The sequence below is a fragment of the Epinephelus lanceolatus genome, chromosome 4 (genome assembly GCF_041903045.1).
Source record: "Epinephelus lanceolatus isolate andai-2023 chromosome 4, ASM4190304v1, whole genome shotgun sequence".
NCBI lineage: Eukaryota > Metazoa > Chordata > Actinopteri > Perciformes > Serranidae > Epinephelus > Epinephelus lanceolatus.
In genome coordinates, this window is record NC_135737.1 from 3,049,153 (window position 1) to 3,072,500 (window position 23,348).

Sequence of the window (23,348 nt, forward strand, 5' to 3'; positions counted from 1 at the left end):
CGTTTGTTTTCGTGTTATGTGCGTGTTTGTTGCACTTGCAACCACAGTGGTTGCAAGTGCAACAAACACGCTGGGATATGGATCCACGTGTGGACATGAACTGCTGGGTGGCTGCAGAGACCAGTGTTACACCTGCTGGCTCTGTGCTTGTATACAGCAGAGAAACACTGCTGGAACTAAGACGCTATCAGGGGACTGCACGGGATCAGGGCCTGTGCCTCACAACAGGGCTCCTAGACAGCATTCCCCCGAAGCTGACAAGAGGACTCCGGCGGCGGAGGAAACGAGGAAAGAGAGGAGGTGTGTGGAGATGCCTGCGCTCAAGGCAAACAAGGCCACCACTTCCATCTGTGATCCTCGCAAACCTGCCATCAGTTAACAACAAAATGGACGAGATCCGCGCCTATACGAGATATTGTTCAGAATTTTGGGAGGCATAATTGCTGTGCTTTACTGAGAGCTGGTTAAATTCCTCGGTGTCAGATTCGGCCTGTGAAATTGACAGCTTCACTTTGGTGAGAGCAGACAGAGACACCAGCACCTGTAAGAGCAAAGGGGGCGGGATCTGCATCCTAATTAATGGTCGGTGGTGCCATCAGTACACCGTGAAAGGCAGGATTTGTGACAAAGACATTGAAATCTTGCACCTGACACTAAGACCATTCTACTTGCCCAGAGAATTTGGGTGAGTGCTGCTTTTTGTTGTTTACGCACCGCCAAGTGGCAATGCGAAGCGAGCAGCAGCCACTATTGCAGACTGTGTCCACACGTTGCAGCAACAACATCCTGAGGCCCCAGCAATATGAACCAGTGTAAAATGGACTTAATCAATCAATTTTATTTATAAAGCCCAATATCACAAATCACAGTTTGCCTCAGAGGGCTTTACAGGACATCCCTCTGTCCTTAGGACCCTCGCAGCGGATAAGGAAAAACTTGAAAAACCTTTAACGGAGGAAAAAAAATGGTAGAAACCTCAAGAAGAGGAACTGAGGAGGGATCCCTCTTCCAGGACAGACAGGCGTGCAATAGATGTTGTACAGAACAGATCAACATGATAAATTAACAGTAATCCGTATGACACAATGTACATCTTTTGCACAGCGGCAATCTTTGTCAATCGTCCTCAGAAGAGGTCCATCTATAATTTTGTCAAAGATGGCTGCTGTGCATATAACCCATTGACCCACAATTACCTCAGTTTTGCTGATTCTTCACTGTATTTGCACCCTGCACCCAGTTCAATGGTCGGCCCTCAGCGTCCTCCTCCTCGAAACATGCCCACCTCCATTTATTTTTCAACCCTCTCTCCAGTTCTGCTGTATTAACACCGGGTTTAATATATTTTGCTTCCATCTCTCTGCCCTGCTCTACTCTACTTCAACCAGGGTTGCCAACTTTTCAAAAAACCTTGGAGTGAGATTCAGCGAGGCCGAGCACAATTTCATTGTTTAAGCCAACACATAAAATTTTTGTTTGTCAACTGATTTGTTAGATGCGATCCTGATCCCCCGCATCCTAACAGATTTTTAGGGCGCCTGCTGGAGATGGATAGGGCCTAAAACCTTACATACAAATACCATACAGAGAGAGACAATGGTGGTATAGTGGGGGTCTGGGGGTCCTCTCTCAGAAAATTTTGGATGTGGTAGATGTGATTTCCTGCATTCTGGTGGGTTTAGGGGTAGCATTCTGGAGATGGGCAGTACCTACATACATTCAAAGCCACCCTCCCTGACTTGCAGGACCTTCACAAGTGAACCTGCATTCAGCTCAGAGTGACTGAACTAGTTAAAACCAGAAACTAGGACTTGCCTATGTGGCACATAGCCTATTACTTTGTAGACGTAAGACACATTTTGGATTTAAAGGAAAATTCATGGTTGAAATGGTAGAATATATTATGATTAAGATCTAACTAAAATATTACTTTGGGAATAATATTATATTTTCTGTTGTATTGTAGTCTAAAGAGCATTTCATGATATATTTTTAGACTATGCAAGTCTAATAGTGCCTAGAATGCAAGTCTAATAGTGCCTAGACCTAGGCCATTTCATTTCATTTTTGACATTTACAAAGCTCCCCAAATGCCTTTTGACATGGCTGTGGAAATTAATCGCATAGTCAGTTTTATGCTATAGATATTTTTTCTCAGCCAGTTATAATCTCTCCTCACCTGTGAAGACCCTGCATGATCATCCTTGCTGGCCTCTGGTCCACTGTCTCCTCCCTGACCCTGCTCTTTCTAGTGTAGCAATAAAGATGAAAAAAAAAAATATGTACAAAGCAATAGTGAGCACAAGTTCTTATTACGAAGGAGCGGGTTTCTTCCTAGCATGAAACTAGCTAGCAAGCGATTCAATATACACTAAACAAAAATATAAATGCAACACTTTTGTTTTTGCTCCCATTTTTCAGGAGCTGAACTCAAAGATCTAAAACATTTTCTATATACACAAAAGACCATTTCTCACAAATATTGTTCACAAATCTGTCTAAATCTGTGTTAGTGAGCACTTCTCCTTTGCTGAGATAATCCATCCCACCTCACAGGTGTGGCATATCAAGATGCTGATTAGACAGCATGATTATTGCACAGGTGTGCCTTAGGCTGGCCACAATAAAAGGCCACTCTGAAATGTGCAGTTTTGCTTTATTGGGGAGGTCTGGGGGGTCAGAAAACCAGTCAGTATCTGGTGTGACCACCATTTGCCTCACACAGTGCAACACATCTCCTTCGCATAGAGATGATCAGGTTGTTGATTGTAGCCTGTGGAATGTTGGTCCACTCCTCTTCAATGGCTGTGCAAAGTTGCTGGATATTGGCAGGAACTGGAACATGCTGTCGTATACGCCGATCCAGAGCATCCCAAACATGCTCAGTGGGTGACATGTCCGGTGAGTATGCTGGCCATACAAGAACTGGGATGTTTTCAGCTTCCAGGAATTGTGTACAGATCCTTGCAACATGGGGCCGTGCATTATCATGCTGCAACATGAGGTGATGGTCGTGGATGAATGGCACAACAATGGGCCTCAGGATCTCGTCACGGTATCTCTGTGCATTCAAAATGCCATCAATAAAATGCACCTGTGTTTGTTGTCCATAACATACGCCTGCCCATACCATAACCCCACCGCCACCATGGGCCACTCGATCCACAACGTTGACATCAGCAAACCGCTCACCCACACGACGCCACACACGCTGTCTGCCATCTGCCCTGAACAGTGAAAACCGGGATTCATCCGTGAAAAGAACACCTCTCCAACGTGCCAGACGCCATCAAATGTGAGCATTTGCCCACTCAAGTCGGTTACGACAACGAACTGCAGTCAGGTCGAGACCCCGATGAGGACGACGAGCATAAAGATGAGTTTCGCTGAGACGGTTTCTGACCCTTGTGCAGAAATTCTTTGGTTATGCAAACCGATTGTTGCAGCAGTTGTCCGGGTGGCTGGTCTCAGATGATCTTGGATTCAATTCTGGATTTTACAGGGAGCCAGTGCAGAGAAGCTATAACAGGAGAAATATGATCTCATTTCTTAGTTCCTGTTAGTACACGTGCCATTGCACTCTGAATTAGCTGGAGAGTTTTTCAAGACTTATTAGAGCTATCTGATAATAGAGAGTTACAGTAATCCAGCCTAGAGGTAACAAAAGCGTGGACCAATTTTTCTGCATCTTTTCGGGTCAGGATAGGCCTAATTTTGGCGTCCGTGAGGTTTGTTTTAAATGGGAATTAAAAGACAAATCTTTGTCAAATATTACTCAGAGGTTTCTTACAGTAGTGCTAGAGGCCAGAACAATGCCATACTTAATAATGCCAGGATTCAAACAATATGTGAAGGGTGAAACTAGGAAGAATAAACTCTCGGACAAATGCTTTGTAAATATGGAGGGTGCATATGTGTCAAGAATAAGACCACCAATAGCCACCTCAGATCATAATGTGATTCACCTTATACCTACTTATAAAACTAAATTGAAGTGCTCTAAACCAGAGAAAAAAGTAATCAAAGTGTGGTCATCTGATAATACTGAAAAACGGAAAGCATCATTTGACTGTACTATGTGGGAGGAGTTTCATCATGACTCCCTGGATGAAACAACAACTGTAACAGACTTTTGTGTACAGTCAGTGATACCAACTAAGGAGATAAAAATATAACCAAACAACAAGACGTTCATAACAAAGGATGTTAAACACATTATAAATTTGAGGAGGATTGCCTTCAAAAATAAGGACACTGGAGAACTGAAACATGTCTAAAAAGTAAACTATGGGAGGCAAAGAGGAAACATAGGCTCAAATTAGAGGAGGCTTATAGAAGTAAAAGTAGCAAACAGTTATGGGACACAATGACAGCTATGATTGGGCTGTCAACCACCCAAAAAGCTCTGGCGGTAGAAAATGAGGTAGAGTTTGCAAACCAACTGAATGGGTTCTTTGCTAGGTTTGAAAAAGGTAACAATTCAGTTCTTGTTGTTAAAATAACTGAAACAGTTGTTCCATTTGACTTAGATAGGATTGATGTTGCTGTTGAGTAGGTGAGAAATATTTTTAAAAGGTTAAATCAGAGGAAGGCCACAGGACCAGATAATCTTAGTGCATATATCCTGAAAACTAGGGATGCACTGAAATGAAAATTTGTGGCCGAAATAATATTAAGCGCTTGGCCGAATACCAAGTACCGAATACCGAATATCGTTGTTTAGTTTTTCATTAGTTTTTGCAGATGAACCCCCTCCAGATTAATGTTGTCATGGTACCAAAATTGGGACCCACCGTACGATACCAATGAAAATATCATGGTTCTGAGTAGTATCACGATACCACAACGAAAATGAGACAGATGTGCCTTTTGTCATTTATAAAAAGATAAATCACTTTTCTATAATACATCAATGATATTTCAATGGAATAAATTACTTACTGACTTATTCATACTTCAAAAACAGCATCAATGAGTGATGAACATAGGGGGGATCAAAATAAAATAAATAAATAAAATAAGAATCAACCAGCCACCCTCCTCCCCTGACAAGTCCCTTCATAAATAAAGAACAGTCCCTAAAGTGCGGTGAGGTTTGTGGGCCGTGAACGGCTCATTTCTCCTCTGACACATCACGTCCACACGCCAAGAAGAGGATATTATTGGAGCCGACTCGGTAAGCTGATGGCCACTGTAATTGACAGGAATGCATTACTGTCTGTGTCTGTGACCCCCGTTCAACCCACAACCGATGGGATTCGCCTTTCGTTTCTGCTGGTGGTTGAAATCTGTAGGCTGCTCGCACAGCGTGCTGAATGATTTAAGCCTATTTTGCTCGCTCAAAACTATTTTTAGTCGCAAATGCGAGTGCAGTGATGGACGGATCGCCACACTGCAGACATTTTACTCCACCTGTCAAGGCACGCTGTTTGATTGCGTTATCAAAACACGCCACTATTATTCGGCCTTGCTTTTAACTTATTCCACCGAATACCAAATGTGTGTTTTTTTGCAATATTCGGCCGAATATATCCGGTTACCAAATATTCGGTGCATCCCTATTGAAAACTTTTGCAGATGAGTTAGCGCCTGTGTAGCAGCCTATTTACAAGCGCTCATTGAACGCTGGTAGTATTCCTCTTATGTGGAGGACAATGACGTATAATATCTGTTGCTAAGGTGAAATTTCCGCAGCAACAAAGTGATTATCGTCCCGTTGCCTTGACTCCTGTTGTAATGAAGGCTTTGGAAAAAACTGTAGTTCAGGAGCTCAGTGACAAGCTGGGTAACAAGCTTGATAGTCAACAATTTGCATACAAGCATAACTGCAGTACAGAGGATGCTGTGGTGACACTGATGCACCTTATTCTGAAGCATCTTGACAAAAACTACAGCTAGAGCTCTCTTTTTAGATTTCACATCGGCCTTTAATACAATCCAGCTGAAGCACTTATTGGTCAAGATAGTTGAGAGGGAAGTAAATCTTCAGAAATAGGGTACAGAGAATCAAAGTTAATCAGACATACTCAGCTCCTACAGTTACCAACATTGGAGCGCCGCAGGGTTGCCAGCCTGTCAGTCCAGGCGGCTGACTGTTGGTGGCAGCTCGCCTCTTTGTCTGAGAACTTTGTGTTGTGTTAGACAGCCAACTTGTAGCATTTGTAGCTTGTGTAAGCTTTTGTAGATCTTGTGAACCTTTGAAGTGTGGCCAGGTTGTTAGAAATTGTTAAACCTTTTGACTGATTCCACACATTTTCATCCACACATAGATAAGTATCTGTATTAGAGACACTAGGTGCAGGGGTGCTGTTTTGTTGTAGTTTGTTTTCAAAAGGTAGATTAGATTTCTCTTTTTTTTTTACTATTTATTTATTAGCTCATTTTGCACTGTCAAGGACTGCACTGAAATTTCATTGTACCTGTTACAATGACAATAAAGATATTCTGATTCTGATAATCAGAATTTGTTTTCCTTTTATTTTTGATTAGTCAGATTGTAGGTTAAGCTCGTAGTGAGTCCTCTTTTTGTTATGTATTTTTTTTTTCTTATTTTACTTTTTTATTAGTTTTGTGTTAACAAGTACACATCATACATTCAGAAAATAACTAAAACCAACACACCTCTAGGTGAGAGGGTTCTCTACACATCACTGAATTATGACAAAAATAAACTGACCTGTGACAATGTGAGCACCGCCTATACACATACAGTCAATATACAGTTGATGTGGATTTCATTTGAATGTATATAATGGTACCATTAAAACAACAAACAAAATTAAATGAATCGAAATGAATAAAATGAATCCCCCACCCTCCCCCAGCCGTCAGTCAAACAAATGCACTGAGAAACAATAATAGTTAATTAACAGGTTTTAGTTTCCAGTCCCGGATTGTCCATTCCTGATTTTTGTTAAAAATGGTTCCCAAATTTCTGTGTAAATATCTATCCTACCATTTATTTTATATATTAATTGTTTATATGAGGCTGTTTCTGTTAATGCATTGAGCCATTCAGAGTAGGTCGGGTTATTTTTTCCTGCCCAATGCCTCAATATGACTCTTTAAGAAGTGGTGAGTGCTACCTTTAGCCACTGTGCTTTTTTCTCATTTATTCTCGTTTCCTTTCATACTATTCAAGAGAAATAACACAGGAGTAAGACTGATATTTGTACCTAGACTATCTATGATCTTTTCTGTAACCATCTGCCAGTAGGCAGTTAAATTGGGGCAGTAAAGGAACATGTGGAGAAGATCTCCTTTATCTGTTCTGCAGCACCAACACAGGTTTGACTCACTCAACCCAAGCCTATTCATCCTCACTGGTGTCCAGTATAGTCTATTGAATATTTTAAACTGGATGAGTTTGGACCTGGCATCTCTCATTGGACTTAGCATCTTCCCAGTCAATCTGCTCCATTCTTCCTCCTCATAAATTATTCCCAAGTCTCTTTCCCACACAACCTTTAAGCCTGTTGTATTACCCTTAAACCCACTAATAAGATGATTATAAATTTTACCCACAAGGTGAGGCATTGTACTTAATAATATAAATTTAGAGGAGATAGGAGATTGGATTGGCAGCTCAACACCTCTGGGGGCTGCCTTAGACATGCAATCCCTGAGCTGTAAGAATTTCCAGAAATCTCTGTTATGCAGGTTGTATGTTTCATTTAATTCTTCAAATGATTTTAAAATACTGTTGTCATAGAGACATTGGATATGCTTGATTCCTTTAGTATGCCACTCTCTCCAGAAGAACACCTTTCCCCCTATTTTTAATAAAGGGTTATTCCATATTGATGATGAGTCTGTAAGAAAAGGAGATACTCCTTCTTTCTTATGCATTTGGTGCCAGATGTCCCTTGTATTAGAGATTATAGGATTCTGTCCTTGTAACGTTGGCCTATGGCTCAGATAGTCTACTGCTTTAAATGGAGCATTTAATTCTTCTTCTAAATTCACCCATAGAGGTTTGTCCTTTCTATTTGAGAGTAGGGATGTTATCTGGGCCCCTATAAATGCTTCCTGGTAGAGCCTCATATTAGGGAGTCTCAGACCCCCACATTCTACTTTGGCTTGTAGTCTTGTAATTTTCATTCTCGCCCTTTTCCCAGCCCAGATAAACTGATTGAACATTTTATCTATGGTTTTGAAAATGGTCACTGGGATATTTAACGGTATCATGCTTAAAAGGTAGTTCAACTTTGGGGCTATGACCATTTTTATAGCTTGTATTCTCCTCCATAATGATATTTGTAATTTATCCCATCCCTTGAGTAGAAGTTCTATTTTAGTCAATACTGGATTGAAGTTATCCAATATCATATTCACTAGTCCTGGATTCAAAAGGATCCCAAGTTATTTTAAATTTTTAGCTACCCACTTAAATTTCCAGTTTAGAAAAGCTTTTGGAAAGTGGTATCACTTCAGACTTATTCCAATTGATCATGTATCCCGATATGGATGAGAATGAGTTGATAGTTTCCAAATTGGCAGGCACCGACTTCTGAGGATCCGATATCAAGGCCAAAATGTCATCTGCAAAAATTAATAATTTGTTTTCTTGACCACCCATTGTTATTCCTGTGATTGATTTGTTTGATCTTATGGCTTCTGCAAGGGGTTCCAGTGCTATAATAAACAAGAGTGGTGAGAGTGGGTCTCCCTGTTTTGTCCCTCGTCCTGCTACAAAAGCCTCTGACCTCAGACCATTAGTTGTTACCATAGATTTAGGCTGGCTATAGATGAGCTTAAAGGGATAGTTCAACATTTTGGCAAATTCGCCTATTGCCATAATCCCTATAGTCATATGAGTAGGTACATTACATTTAATTGTCAGTGCTGTTCTGAGATCGGTGGGACAGAGCTGCCCGCTGAAATGGAGGTGAATGGTACAGCCCCCTCTCTCCCTGAAAATTAATCAAATACACCATCAAATGACTCCAAAACGCTCTAGTGGACAACACGTGGCTTGCGCATTCCCCAAGCTATAAAATAATAATGTATAATTAAGTAACATTACAACACATGAAGCAAATACTTGGAACTACTTTCTTGAGTAAACCACTGGGCGGAGTGACACAGTGCGCAGCTGAGACAGTGCCGTTGTTATTGCTTGTAGCCATTTGCGGTATTGTCAGCTGGACGCACCAGAAGGTTTGAGGAAAGTTTACAAGTGTTTTTGTAAATCACGGTTTACACATGTATTGTAAAAGGTTGCAGTGACAAGCCGAAGACATGGAGCAGAGTGAAGTTTCACGTAGTACCAACCAGTAATACGGACAGGATGAAACAATGGCTATTTGTGCTGGACATCGACCCCAACACGCCTGTGGAAATGATCCGGAAAATGTTTGTTTGCTCCTGCCATTTGTTACCGGAGGACTACGCTGAAAGGATGGAGCGCAGAAGCTCAGGAATGGTTCAAACGCTTTTCTTGAAAGATACTGCCATACCATCTGTCAGCATCACAAAACGAGCAGACGTGGTAAGTGATCATTGTGTATTTTGCTCAGCAATCTCTCTGCTGTAACGTTACCTCCATGTTGAGTAACATTAACCTACAACCCAAGCATGGTAAATAAGGCAAAAATGCAAATGTTGTTGTGGTTATGTTATGGATAAGTGCTTGCCCAGAGCATATAGTGAAGTGACTGGCATTACTTCTCATTGTTGGGAATAAACAGACTGCTAGGGAACATTTTATGTTGTTGTTCCCTCAGGAGTTGTGGTGATTTATGAGTGTGGAGTTAGCATGTTCTCCCTGTGTTCTGGTGATTATTTTGAGGTGTACTCTATATTTATATTGCACAGGTGTACCTAATAAAGTGGCCAGTAAGCCCCACATTTACACCACCGGCTCTGGGTCTCCCCTCAGCCCCTGGTTGCTCGGAAGCCTCAACCTCTCTTCTTGCTCTCTCTTCTTCCAAAACCTGTAACTCTTCCTCTGTATATTCTGGCTTCTTCTCAACAAACTTGTTGTTTTGATGACAGGAGTAACTGCACTAAACATACGCTGTTTGAAATCACTCCGCCCAGCAAGTACTGTATGTCTGGAATGTAGTTCCGACTGTGCATTTGGCTTCAAAACAACTCTGTCTCATAATATTACATTATTATTTCATAGCGTGGTGAATGTGTAAGCTACAAGTTGTCCACTAGAGCGTTTTGGAGTCATTTGATGGTGTATTTGATTAGTTTTGAGGGAGAGAGGAACCTGTACCGTTCATCTCCATTTCAGTGGGCAGCTCTGCCCCACCGATCTCAGAACAGCATGCACTGACAATTAAAGGTAATGTACCTACTCATATGACTATAGGGATTATGGCAATAGGCAAATTTGCCAAAATGTCGAACTATCCCTTTAATAATGTTCTGAAGTCCCAAACCAAAACCAAATTCTTGTAAGGCAAAAATGAGGTAGCTCCAGCTAACACGATCAAATGCTTTGTCTGTATCTAGAGACAAAGCAGCTGTTGGAGTATCTAAGTCCTTGACTTTCCAGATTAAATGAAGGAAGCGTCTGAGACTATCTGAGGGGGTCCTGCCTTTCACAAACCCCACCTGATCTGGATGAATGATGGAAGCTATTATATTGTTTATTCTGATTGCAAAGATTTTTGTAAAAAGTTTTTTTAATCACAGCATAGTAGGCTAATTGGCCTATAACTTCCACACTCCAGGGGGTCTTTTCTCTTTTTCAATATAAGGGTAATTATTGACTCTGTCATCGAAGGTGGGAGTTGCCCCATATCAATGGCTGAGCTTAATGTTTTGAGCACCTCAGGGCCAAGATCCTCTGCAAACCGGTTGTAAAATTCACTTGGGATCCCATCTATACCTGGGGTTTTCCCCAAAGGCAGGGATTGTATTGTTTTATTCACCTCCTCAAGTGTTATCGGACGTTCTAGATACCTCATATCTTCTTCTGATAGCTTAGGGAGATTTAAATGTTCAAAGAATTTTTTTGCTTTATCTAAGTCCAGTTCACCCTCTGACCTATAAAACTCTTCATAGAACTGTTTAAACACACTGTTGATTTCTTTGTGATTAGTAATGAGAGCGGCAGTTTTGTCTCTAATTGCTCCTATTTGATGAGCAGCTTCTCTGGCTTTCAACTGACTGGCCAGTAGTTTGCTGGCTTTTTCACCAGATTCGTACCATTTTTGTTTAGTTTAGTTTAGTTTATTGGTTTAAATATACAGAGACAATGCACATTAATAAACATTTCTGTAAACATGCCGGTTTAGCCAAGTTGACTAATTTTCAACCGTAGTCTCTGGGGCAGGTGACTTGAGCACTACAACAAAAAAAAAAAAAAAAAACAGCACTATGCCTACTTATAAAATACATGGTATACAATATATTACAATACAATATATTACAGTGCATACAATAAAATACAAATACATTACAGTTTCAGAGCAGATGGTCACATACTTCACCGTCTCTCAACCATAGATTTAAATTTCTTTTAAAAGAAAGATAAGTGTCATACTCCCTGAGCTGCGTTGGAAGAATATTCCAGGTGTGAGTAGCTCTCACCGAGAAGGCTGCCTGACCAAAGGCAGTCCTTCTTTTTGGAATTACACAGTCCCCTCTGCTGATAGACCTGGTATGCCTGTCAGTGGATGTTTTCTGTGTTATAAAAGCACCAAGGGGGGGAGGAGCCAAGCCATGCAGGATCTTATAAGTGAGACAGGCATCTTTGAATTTAACGAAGTTGTCCCAGCTCAGTAAATTGTAATTAGTAATACTGTGACAATGATGATGAGCATTTGACTTCTTGTCCAGTACTTTAACAGCCTGATGATAGACTACTTGTACAGATTTTAGTGTTGTGCAAGAGGCTTGTGCCCAGCTAGTCAAACAGTATGACAGGTGTGACGTGATAATATTAAAATACAGTACCGCTGCTTTTGTTGACACTGAGTTTCTGATGTGATGGAAATTTGATAAATGAAACTTTGCTGTGTTTACTACTGATTTAATTTGTTTTTTAAATGTAAGAGTTGAATCGATTTTTATTCCAAGATATTTATATTCAGACACAACTGTCAATTTTTCCCTGGTAACATAGACATCGGGTGATACGGTATCCATCGACCTTTTAGTAAAAAACATGCATACCGTTTTCTTAGTATTTAGATGCAGACATGAATTATTCAGCCATTCAACGACCGGGGTCATCGCTGTCATTAACTTATTTGCAGCTTGCTGCTTGGTTGCTGCATGAACATAAATGAACGTATCATCTGCATACATCTGGATGTCAGACTCATTGCATACAGATGGAAGATCATTTATGTAAAGACTAAACAACAGTGGTCCCAATATAGAACCTTGGGGGACACCAAAACTACAACCAAGGACAGAGGATAGCTCACCTTTTGCCCTTACTCTCTGAGTTCTACCTTCAAGATAAGACTTCATGTATCTGATAGTATTAGGGGAGAAGTTGTACCGGGAAAGCTTAGTGAGAAGGACACTGTGATGCACAGTGTCAAATGCTTTCTTTAGATCTAAAAATGCGGCTGCAACAACTCCCCCCTTATCAAGCTTAGACCTAATATTCTCCAAGAGAAAGCATATTGCAGTCTCTGTTGAATGGTTTAATCTAAAACCAAACTGCATGGGGTGTAATCCAAAGGAGCTGGTATTAAGGTGATTTATCAGTTGTTCTGCTATATGTTTTTCTGCTATTTTGGACAAAACAGGTAATATACTAATTGGTCTATAATTTGATACTTCAGAAAGTGTACCTGCTTTGTATATAGGGGTTATTATACCTTCATTCCATACTACTAGAAATACATCTTCACTATAGGATCTGTTAATAATAGTTGATATTGGTCCAGAGAAGCATCCATTGAATGTTTTTAAAAACATTGTGTCTAGGCCATACACATCCTTAGCTTTTGAGTTCTTCAAGGAATTTATAATTGTTGTCACCTTTGTTTCAGTGATTTCGCACAACTCAAAAACAGGCTGGTTGTGATCCACTGGAAACATACTCAGATTAGTAGGGAAGCTCTGTTGCAGAGTCTGCACTGACTCCACAAAATAAGAATTAAAGCCTTCTGCAATTTGAGTTCCATCTTGTGTAATATTACCTTTCACAAGAATTTCAAGGCACTTTTCCCCCCCACTATGTTTCCCAGTCAGTTTATTCATATTCTCCCAAATTAATTTGGAATTGCCCTTTGCTTGGTCAATAATATTAACAAAAAAATTGGCCTTTGCTTTCCTTATTTATCTTGTAACCTTATTTCGTAGCCCCACAAACTTTAATTTATCAGTAGGCAGTTTTGATTTTATAGCTGCCTTCAATGTCGCGTCACGCTCCCTCATCATTTTAAGCAAATCACCTCCTTGTTTTAATCTATAGAGAGAATATTCTGCTTTTTTTTGTGAGTATAGTATTTAGTTTGTATTTAGTCTTAACTAAATTAGCAAGGCTAGCATTGTTTGGCTTTCCCCAAAATTCACTTTCTAGCCTTTTAATTTCTTCTTCATATTGAGTCATTTTTATCTTATCCTGTTTCTTTATTAAGGCTGTTTGCTGTATAATGATACCCCGTATATAAGATTTAAAAGTATCCCATACAATAATCTGATTGGCTGTACCATTGTTTATTTCGAAGAATGTTTTAATATGTTTTTTAAGATTAGCGCACAGATTCTCATTCTGTAACACAGTTGCGTTCATTCGCCATCCTTTAGATCTCTCTTGTGCCTCACCTAAGGCAACAACTAGATCAACAGGAGCATGGTCTGTCATGGCTATTGTGCCAATATTACAAGTACCAGTATTTTCAATCAGAGCATGTGAAATCAGGAAATAATCAATACGCGAATAAACTGAGTGTCTGTGTGAAAAGAATGTGTAATCTCAGGCATCAGGGTTTAAAAGTCTCCAAACATCATGAAGCCCTATATCCTTACATAGTGATTTAATAGTTTCCTGAGTCTTGGATGGTCTGGTGATGCCCCAGCCAGATCTATCTAGAAACACATCAAGTACTTGGTTATAATCCCCTCCTAGAATCACTGGGAAATTACCAAAATCCAATATGATTTTCTTAAATTGTAGAAAAAAATCTGGATCTTCTATGTTAGGTGCATATACGTTACATAAAATTACATTTGTCCTGCCAGATTAGCTAAGAGTATAAGAATTCGTCCCTCTTTATCTCTATTCTTTTTCTACCATAACATTAGTCTTGAGAATAATATAGAAACATCTCGCTTTTTTTGAGTGAAATTATTGTGATAAGCACATTTGAGCCATCTGTCATTAGGGGTGGGAATCTTTGGGCACCTCACGATTCCATTACGATTACGATTCAGGGGCTACGATTCGATTATAAAATGATTATTGATGCATCTTTAATTTATGTATATTGATGCACTTTTTCACAACACACATTTCTTTTTGTCTCACTGAATAAGCATTCAACACTTGCAATTTTTAAAAACAGTGCATTTGTAATAAGAAAGAGTTGAATTCATTTCCATTATATTTTATAAAACACAGACATGGAAATGCTTGCAAACTGGAAAGTTACAACTTCGTTGTACAGAACCAAAGGTAACAACAGGTATCTGAAATCACAAGATAAAATGCGCAGTTAGAGTAACAAATGATTCGGTGGCGACAGACGTCCACGCATCACATGTAACTGCGTTCCTACCTGCCTTCAACAGTGAGGCCATGACTGTTTTGGTCTGATGGTAGAGTGTCGGTGAAATAGCGTCGGGATGGAATGGTGTATCTGGGCTCCAGTGTATGCAGCAGTGCTCGAAATCCCTGATTTTCCACGACAGAATAAGGATGCAAATCCTTGGCAATAAAGGCCGCGATGGCCTTCGTAATTCGCTTCGCCTTTTCCGATGAGGGTGGCAGCTTTCTAATTGCTTCCTCGATTGTTCTCTGGTCGGTAGCGCCACTAGTTGCCGCAGCAATAACAGCCTGCCGTCTCCCTGACTCCTCCGTCAGGTGGAATCGAGTTACATGGCTTCTCATGTTTGTTGTGTTGCCAAAGTATTTTATTTTAGCACGACACAGCTTACATATAATGTGGCTCTTGTCCAGTTCGCTTCCGCCGTCAACGTTGTAGAAGCCAAAGTATTTCCACACATCTGCTTTTAAATTAGAAGAAGCTGTTCAGCTCTCACGGCGAGGTGGGTAGCGGTCAGCCATGTTTGTTTTCCTCTGTGCGCGTCGGTGTGTCTGCTCCAGGTGCGCATCCCAAAGTGTCCCGGAGATGACACGTACCGCGCTGCTTAGTTCCGCATTATTTAGAACCTTCTGTATTACTCTAATTAACAGATTTAAATAACTGAAATTTGGACGTTTGTGAATCGATTCAGATTCGTCCACGTCCAAATCGTGATGCATCTAAGAATCGGAAATTTCCCCCACCCCTATCTGTCATGGATTCTAGGTGCATCTTTTTCCAAAAGATGTGTCTCCTGAAGCATGACCACGTCAGAGTCCCTTTGTTTCAGATAGTTTAAAACTTTTCACCTTTTTACATATGAACCCAGACCATTTACATTCCAAGAAGAAATTTTGATCATATTAGGACCCATAACTATCTGACCTAGTATATTTTTCTGCATTATAAATCCTGGACCAATTAACTTCAGTTACTTTTATCCCTGAGTAGTGCATAAAAGAACACCAAAACCTAGACTGACGGCCCCTCCCTTTACAAAAACTTAGAAACCCCTCTGAACAAATCCCCCCCTTTTGCCCCCCTCCCGCCCCACCAAACAAAACCATAGTCCTCATGACGTGTCTCGAGGTTTTCAGAGCACTGTTGCTCCAACTATCTTGTATACAAATCTTACTAACATACTTAGTTACTTACTTATGGCCTGGGAAAAATTTTATAGCAGGCAGAAAATAACATTTCAAGTTATTTAGCTGTGGTAAATATTAACCATAATAACATAAATATCGAAGTGTATATGGTCAATAAAGAAATCTGAATCAAATCAAAATCAAAGCGCACCATCATGTTTCCACAAATTAAAGTTCTGGTCGAATGATGACCCAGAAAGTCCACAATGTGGGTTGACTGAGTTCAAGTGGTTATTTAACAAGCCAACATAAACACATATGGAAACACAGGTGTTCAAATAAGAAGGATCTACTCAGTATAACGCCAACTCAGTTATGTCAATGGGTGCGTGTAGTCTGCATGTCGCGTTATATGTTGATAACTGTGCACGGTGTGTTGTGCAATATACTGCTTACAGTCCCTGATTAGAATATGTCACATCTGCTACCTTATCGTCCTTATTGATACAGAGCTATTCCACTTCCTCTGTCGGATGATATTCCTCGACCCATCTCTTCTATGCTGATGCGTCCTCAAACCTGTGCCTTTTCCCTCTGACCGTGACCCAAAACACCGCTGGATATTGCATGGAATATTGCAGCCTCCGCTTCACGCACATACGCCTGACCTCCGTGAATTTATTCCTCTTGTCCTGCGCATCCTTAGAAAAGTCAGGGAAAAAGTCCACCTTGCTGTCCTTCCACTGAAATTGCCCCAGCTCCTTTGCTCTGAGTCGTACCTTTTCCCTGTCAGTGAACCGGAAGAACCTCACCAGTATATGTCGTGGCCGGGGGTCAATGTTGCACTGATCCGGCGGGGAGCGAGATGTTGGTGTCCGGTGCACCCTCTCGATGATCATGCCACCTGGGTGCCCGGATCTTCCGAAGTGTCCACAAACAAACACTGTAACAAGTCCTTCACACATTCATCCATGCTCTGCTCTTTCTCCGTTTCCTCTGGCACTCCTTTAATGCGAATGTTGTTTCATCTGCTGTAATTTTCCTGGTATTCGATGCGAGCCTGGAGCTGTGTGATTTTGCCCTCCATACTTTGTGATTTATTGACGAGTTGCGTATTCTCGTCCTCTAGCTGCGAGATTCTGGCCTCTGCCTCGCTAGTTCTGGAGCCTAGCTTAGCTACGTCTGCTTTCAATGAGTCCAGACTTACTTTAATTGTTGTCACGTTGTTGCCCACCTTCTGTATCTGTTGTTGCAGACCTTGATTCATGTTACGGATTTCGTTTAGTATTTCGGAGTTGTCCCCCTCCGTGTTGCTGGCTGCCGACATGTTGCTAGCTGTAGCTGCTCTCTTAGCTTCAGCTACTTGGTTAGCTTGAGGTGACGTCAATAGGAGTTCATCAATTTTCAGCCCCGTATTATTCCTCCCACGTGGATTTTTTGACCTCTTCATAAGTTTTCCCTTTCAGACCACTGTATGAGTTCATATTAAGTTATTCATTCAACTTATATTATTTGGCGAATATTGGAGCGTCGTAGCCTCCTCAGCACGCAGCCTTTCCTCTCCACATCGTCACCGGAAGTCCATTATATTTTGTTTTTGAGTTAAACAGCACCTACCGGCCCTCTTCCTTGGTTTGTTCTCCTTTTATTGTTAACCAGTTTTCCTTAATTTAAGATCCAATAAACTGCTTTACCTTTTAACATCTGGGTTTTTGTGTTGCTTCCCTTTCCCCTGCGAGCTGGGTTGTAACATAAGAGTATCAGTTCTTGCCATCCAACAGGAGATATAGAGTCCCCAAAGTTAGATTAAACAGACTGAGGAACTCTTTTATTCCTCAGTCTATTAAAATGTTGAATAGTTGTTAGTGCAGAGGCTGGGAAGCCCCACAGCTACTTTGATGTTGGATACAGCACATGTCACATGTCTGATGGTATATTTTGTCTGATGATATGTCTTGTCTTATGGATGTTTAATGTTATATTTTTGTAATTTGTAATGAACTCTGAGATGAGAAACAAGTGTCTTGGATGCAAGACAAATTTCAGAATGAATTCTGATAATAAAGTAATCAATCAATCAATCAACAAACAACAATCAGAGCCTTTCTCCCTGTGGCTCAGTGTTGAACGGGGACAACCACTGGCTCTTCTTCCAACAACGGCATCCCACTTTTTACTAGTCGACTCTCGAAGGGGTCACTGCTGTGTGTCGAGGCAAGCTTAACAATATGTAGTGAGTATTGCACTAACTACAGCACCTTTCCCACCAGAGGGGTGACATTCCAGCACCGAAGAGTCAGTTTTCTTTGCTAAGGGTCATTTTTATCTTCCAAATTATCTATTTAAGCTTTATTCTTGAATGTGTGTATATTTAATTATGATGCTGCTGTCATGCTAGAGCTGCCAAACTGTGTTCCATTGTTTTTAACAGTGACAATACATTTCTATTCTTCTTAAGGCAAAGCAGGATTCTAAATCACAACTCATTTTCATTTATCACTAGTAACCCATTCTGCTAAATCCTATTCTCATATTTAATCAACACCCATGCAGAAAATGTAGGCATATGCTGATTCAAACTGTGTTTGACCAATTAATCCATTCATTTTGGACTATATTCCACCAAGGTGTTACTTTTATTGCTCCCGTCAGCAGTGATATAGACCATGCACAAGTCAAGACTGGTCTGTTAAATCAAACTGCACTGATGTAGGTGTGAAGCACAGTGTTTTACTGTGCAGTCAAATGTACATTCAGCACATTCAGCCAAGGCTTTCAGCCATGTGAGAGGGCTACACTAAACACAGAAATTACAGACACAAAAATGAATAATTCAGGAACAACATCTGACAGAGACCTGCTCTTTAGTTGCTATACTGGGCTGGGCTATAAAATGTCAATATAAAGGCTCAAAAACAAACCTCTTTGTAGGACTTAAAGACAAAAAAGCCTGAAAATTGCAGGTAGCAGTTAGATAAGGCCCTAAAATTTAACATTCTGAGAACTACTGCAAAAACAACTTTTGCACATGCCAGATAAGTTAAGCACTAAAAATGACATTTTATTTAAGAAAAGGACATGTTTTTGGAAATAATTATATGCAAGAGACACTATGATCAGAATGTATCAGTATGGGTTTGAGGTCATTTTTATTTTGCAGGACAAAACAGACTTACCTTTACTTAATGAGATTTATGGACATTACAATATAGCTCTCTTGGCTTTATAGGATTTCAGTGCATCTCTAAAACATAAGCTGCCGGTCTTCTTGTCTTAAAAAAAAAAAACAAAAACAGTGTGAAGTGTTCAAATCTAAGTGAATTTCATTGTTGCCCGCCACTTTCAGACTTAAACAAAAGATCTTAAAAGGACCACTGTCACGATGTCCACACAACATAAATGGAATTAGAAGTATTCAGCACAAAAGAGGGCACAACAAAGTGTGAATAATTTATTGCCTTTTCCAGGCATGGTAGGTGCTATGCTAAGCCGTTGCCAGTGACACGTTAAAGTGGGCCAGATCTTTCTGCCAAGTGGGACAGTGTGGTAAAACAAGTAGATAGAAGCAGTGAGCTGTAGTCTTTCTTGCACTTATACACTTCCCCTTTCTTACCTTTACTATCTCACCATCTTTCACCTCCCCAGCATCCGGCCTCCCTCTATCTTTTTCCCTGTGTCCCCGGTGTCTGTGAGCTGTTTGGTGACACATCGCAGCTTCTCTAGTGCCTGCTGAATTATGTAGGGGGTTTGGAGGTGACAGCATTAATGAAACATGCAGCCAGGAGCCACATTTTGCAGTGGCGAGGGGAGACGTGTTGTTGCAGCATAAATTATTCAGCCCCCAAATATCACAGTAACCATCACGCCAAGACGGGTGGCAAGAAGCCACCTGCCACCTCTGGCCTGCCACTCTTCCCCTGTCTTCTGCTCTATATTTCGCAGCCACAATGATGGTAACAACAGACTGCTGCAGAATTACTATCTGCTGCAACAGCCTCTGACAGGGCTTCCTTTTCTTACTTAAAAAAGAGGAAAAAAAAGAGACATTGAGACATTTTTATTTTACCCATATATAAGGTAAGGTAAAACTTTAATGTCCCCGTGGGGCAATTTGATTTGCCCATTACATGTCCATTCATATATGGGAGGATTTCTCATTATGCAAATTTATTATTACAGATATATCAATTTCTACACTGTGGGTAAAAATACAGTAGTATTAATTGTGTATATATCATGAAACTTATATTAAAAACCTAGTCTCAATGAAACACCCAGTCTCTTTTACTAGCCTGGTGTGGCTACACATTTTGACAAATAAAGGCCTGTCTCAATTAGATGCCTGGTCTGGTTGCCAAGCAGTTCATTTTCTTAGAAGTTCTTTGAATGTCAAAAAAACAGGTTGTTGGTTACCCAATTAAGATAATGTTAGTTAGCTGCTTAGAATGTGCAAATATAAATGTTTGAACCTCTGTCAATATGGAGATGCTACACACTGTAACCTCAGTTATTTTCTCCATGATTCAATCATTCAGTTCATTGTACTGAAACCATGAGCACCAAAGAATAATTCATTCACATTTACCGGCCTGGTAAACATGAGCAACGGAAAAAAAAAGGTAGTGACTCCCTACCCCTGAAGTGGTCATAAAGTCAAATTATGTGTCCATTCGTTGATTATCTGGTAAGTTATTCATATTCCTTTGGTCTGTAAGAGTCCTCAGATCAAAAGAATCAAAGGGGTTCTTCATAAAAATTCATCAGAGCTGTGAGTATTGCTTTAACAGGATAAAGTGGTGCTGTGTCGGTATGCCCGGTGCCATAACCCTCGGGTGCTTTTAAACAAGTGTCATAACTCACTCTCTCTCTCTCTCTGATGCCCTTTTGGAGCGTTATTAAATTAATGATTTACAATAAATGTTATCTGAAGCCTAATTTCTTTACAGGTATTATTCATACTGGTTTACATGAACAATTTGATTGTATTTCCTAATCTTTGCTGAGCAATAGGAACTACGTTGCTGTCGTTGGCCTTCAATTCCAGGAACGACAGGAATTGAAGGCCTGTCCCAAATATAAGCAAATTTAAGCAAATAATAGCCCAAGCTATTAATTTCAGTTTAATGGTTATCATCACTCCTCTACAATCTATTGAGTAGCTAGTGATTTTACTTAGATAACTTGGCAAAATGTGATAGATAATACCTTCTAATAATCTTAATGGAAAATGCTGCCAAAATTCTGTACTCCTGTTATTGCCAAGAAATCCCATTGAAAGACAAAAACGAACAATGTGTTAGTCATTCAACACTTTATGATTTCTATACCCTCTCCACTGCTTCCTACTGAACATGAAGTTGTAAAACCAAGGGTAACTATATAAAGTTCCCTGTCTTTAAAGACAAAGTAATTTCTTTAACAGCTGGTGACTGTGGTTTTTTTATACCAAACATTACTCAGGCAGGGGTAAATAGTTCCTTTGTTGGTGACAACTGGTGATTTGTTGAGTTAACGAGCATTTCTGGCAGCAGGACAGTGTATCTGCGATTGGCTCACTGATGTGTTTTAAGTCATTTTTGAACAATGGAGCTGTATGGCACAGATTGGGGGAGGGGGGGGGTATGTATGTATGTATGTATATATATATATATATATATATATATATATATATATATATACACACTTTTCAATAATCATCTCAAACAAATAAACAAAAACAGTAACACAGGTTAAGAAACATTTTTCTTTTTGCTAACTTCAGGTACAGTATTAAGATAAATAAGTAAAAAAAGGCATACATAAATAAAAACATAGATAAATAAAATAACAATTCTTGGTGTATAGCATTTGTGGGTAATTTTTTGAATAGACAAAAAAGTACAAATATCTCCTGGAAAATTCACACAGGTCTTCAGGACGCGCATCTTCGGCACGCGGACACGTGCTTTGTCAGTTTCAAGCAGCACAGTGCAGCAGTGAGAGCTCCGCAGTTAAGTTTAACACGGACAATTAACAACTTTCTCCTTCTCCCTTTTGATGTATGTGAGTGAATGATTAAGGTGAAAAGCCGCCCATGTTTCACTTCCTCACATCGCCCAGGCCATGAGTTGCACGTGTGCGTGTGTGTGCGCTGCTTATGTTTCACAAAGTCAATCATGCGAGGCACCGGGAATTTGTCCAGCGTTTTAAATCGGCATATTTTAGACTGACCGGCCAATCGCAGGTCATGGCCAATCACGTGAAAACTGTCCTGATTCCGAGCGCTGCCGATAAATCAGTGCAAGTCTAATTATTTCTCAATGTCAACTCAAAAAGACATATTATTGACAGCAAAAGTAAGAGGTTACACTGCAAGAGTTACACTGATTAATGCTTTTACTACTTGTGTCATTTTATCTGCTATAATAAACTAAACTTAGACAATGCCAATGCATCCTGCAGGATGTCCTCTTGACTTTGTGTGTATCAAGCGGAAACCTCTGGGGCTGAAAAATAAAGCCAACACTGAAGTGCCAAAAACCCAGTTCGTCTAATGGCCACTTGAGGCGGGCTCCAAAAGCACGTCATAGAGCTTCCTGTTAAAATGCCCAACTTTACAGCAGAAACAAACATGCTGACAGCCTATTACAAAAACAGTTTTGGTCTCTATAGCTAATTTCCCCTTCATGACAATTGTATGGGGGTTGAATTTTTATAAATCTCACCCCTTTACATTTAATTAAGGCTTAAAGTCAATTTAGGGTGTGGCCGCTTTTAGTGACAGCTGTCTATGAGCATTGCCACAGTCTTTGAGTTGGATTCACCCTTTGCTTCTCCACAGCTTCATCCTCCAAAAAAACAAGATGGTGACAGACAAAATACTAAACTTCAGACTCCACAAACTAATGTGTGATGTCATGCTGGCTACGTCCATTACTTTTATGCAGTCTACAGTGTGTATGTGAAGGCAGAGAACAGAGCCTTGAGGTACACCTTCTTGACCGTGTAGGCCTGTTAGCCCCACTGTGCTCTCTATCAAGGAGCCAACTGTGTATGAGGGGTTGATAGCCATCTCCTGGCCACATTGAACAAGGATGTCTGGAGATGACCTATCCTCTCTATTTTGCTCACACGCACGCTCGCTCACACACACGCATGCATGCACGCACGCACGCTCGCACGCACAGGGAAAACAGGACTCAGCGGCACCATTGAAGCCTCCACGGGCTCCAAATAATACGCCAGTCCTTCATATCCCCTCATCTCCTCATCTTTAAGAGCTGACTGCAAATTAAATATTTATGCATCAGCGTAGAGAGAGAGAGAGAGATAGAGGAATCCTACGTGGCTATCAATATAGTTGCTCCTAGGCTGGCATCATGGGCTGACAAGGAGGAAGGTAAAATGAGGAAAAACACCAAGGCCCAGAGTCTAAGCTTTCCCTTACAGTTTGGATCTAAATACAGACTTCACATTCAGTGAATCTAGAGTCTGAAGGCAAACCCCGGAGATCTTGCCTCTGGAAGAAGAGCGGAAGAGCCCTGGTTTCCGGTGCTAG

The 23,348-nt window shown here is 40.5% G+C and overlaps 1 protein-coding gene across 1 annotated transcript in view; it reads right to left on the minus strand.

Moving 5' to 3' along the window:
* Positions 1-23,348, minus strand: part of brip1 (BRCA1 interacting helicase 1) — a 238,687-nt gene that overhangs the window by 62,366 nt on the left and 152,973 nt on the right. The window contains exon 15 of the mRNA XM_078166852.1: positions 2,180-2,248. Within this exon, the coding sequence (XP_078022978.1) occupies positions 2,180-2,248 (69 nt within the window). The remainder of the gene's footprint in view (positions 1-2,179; positions 2,249-23,348) is intronic.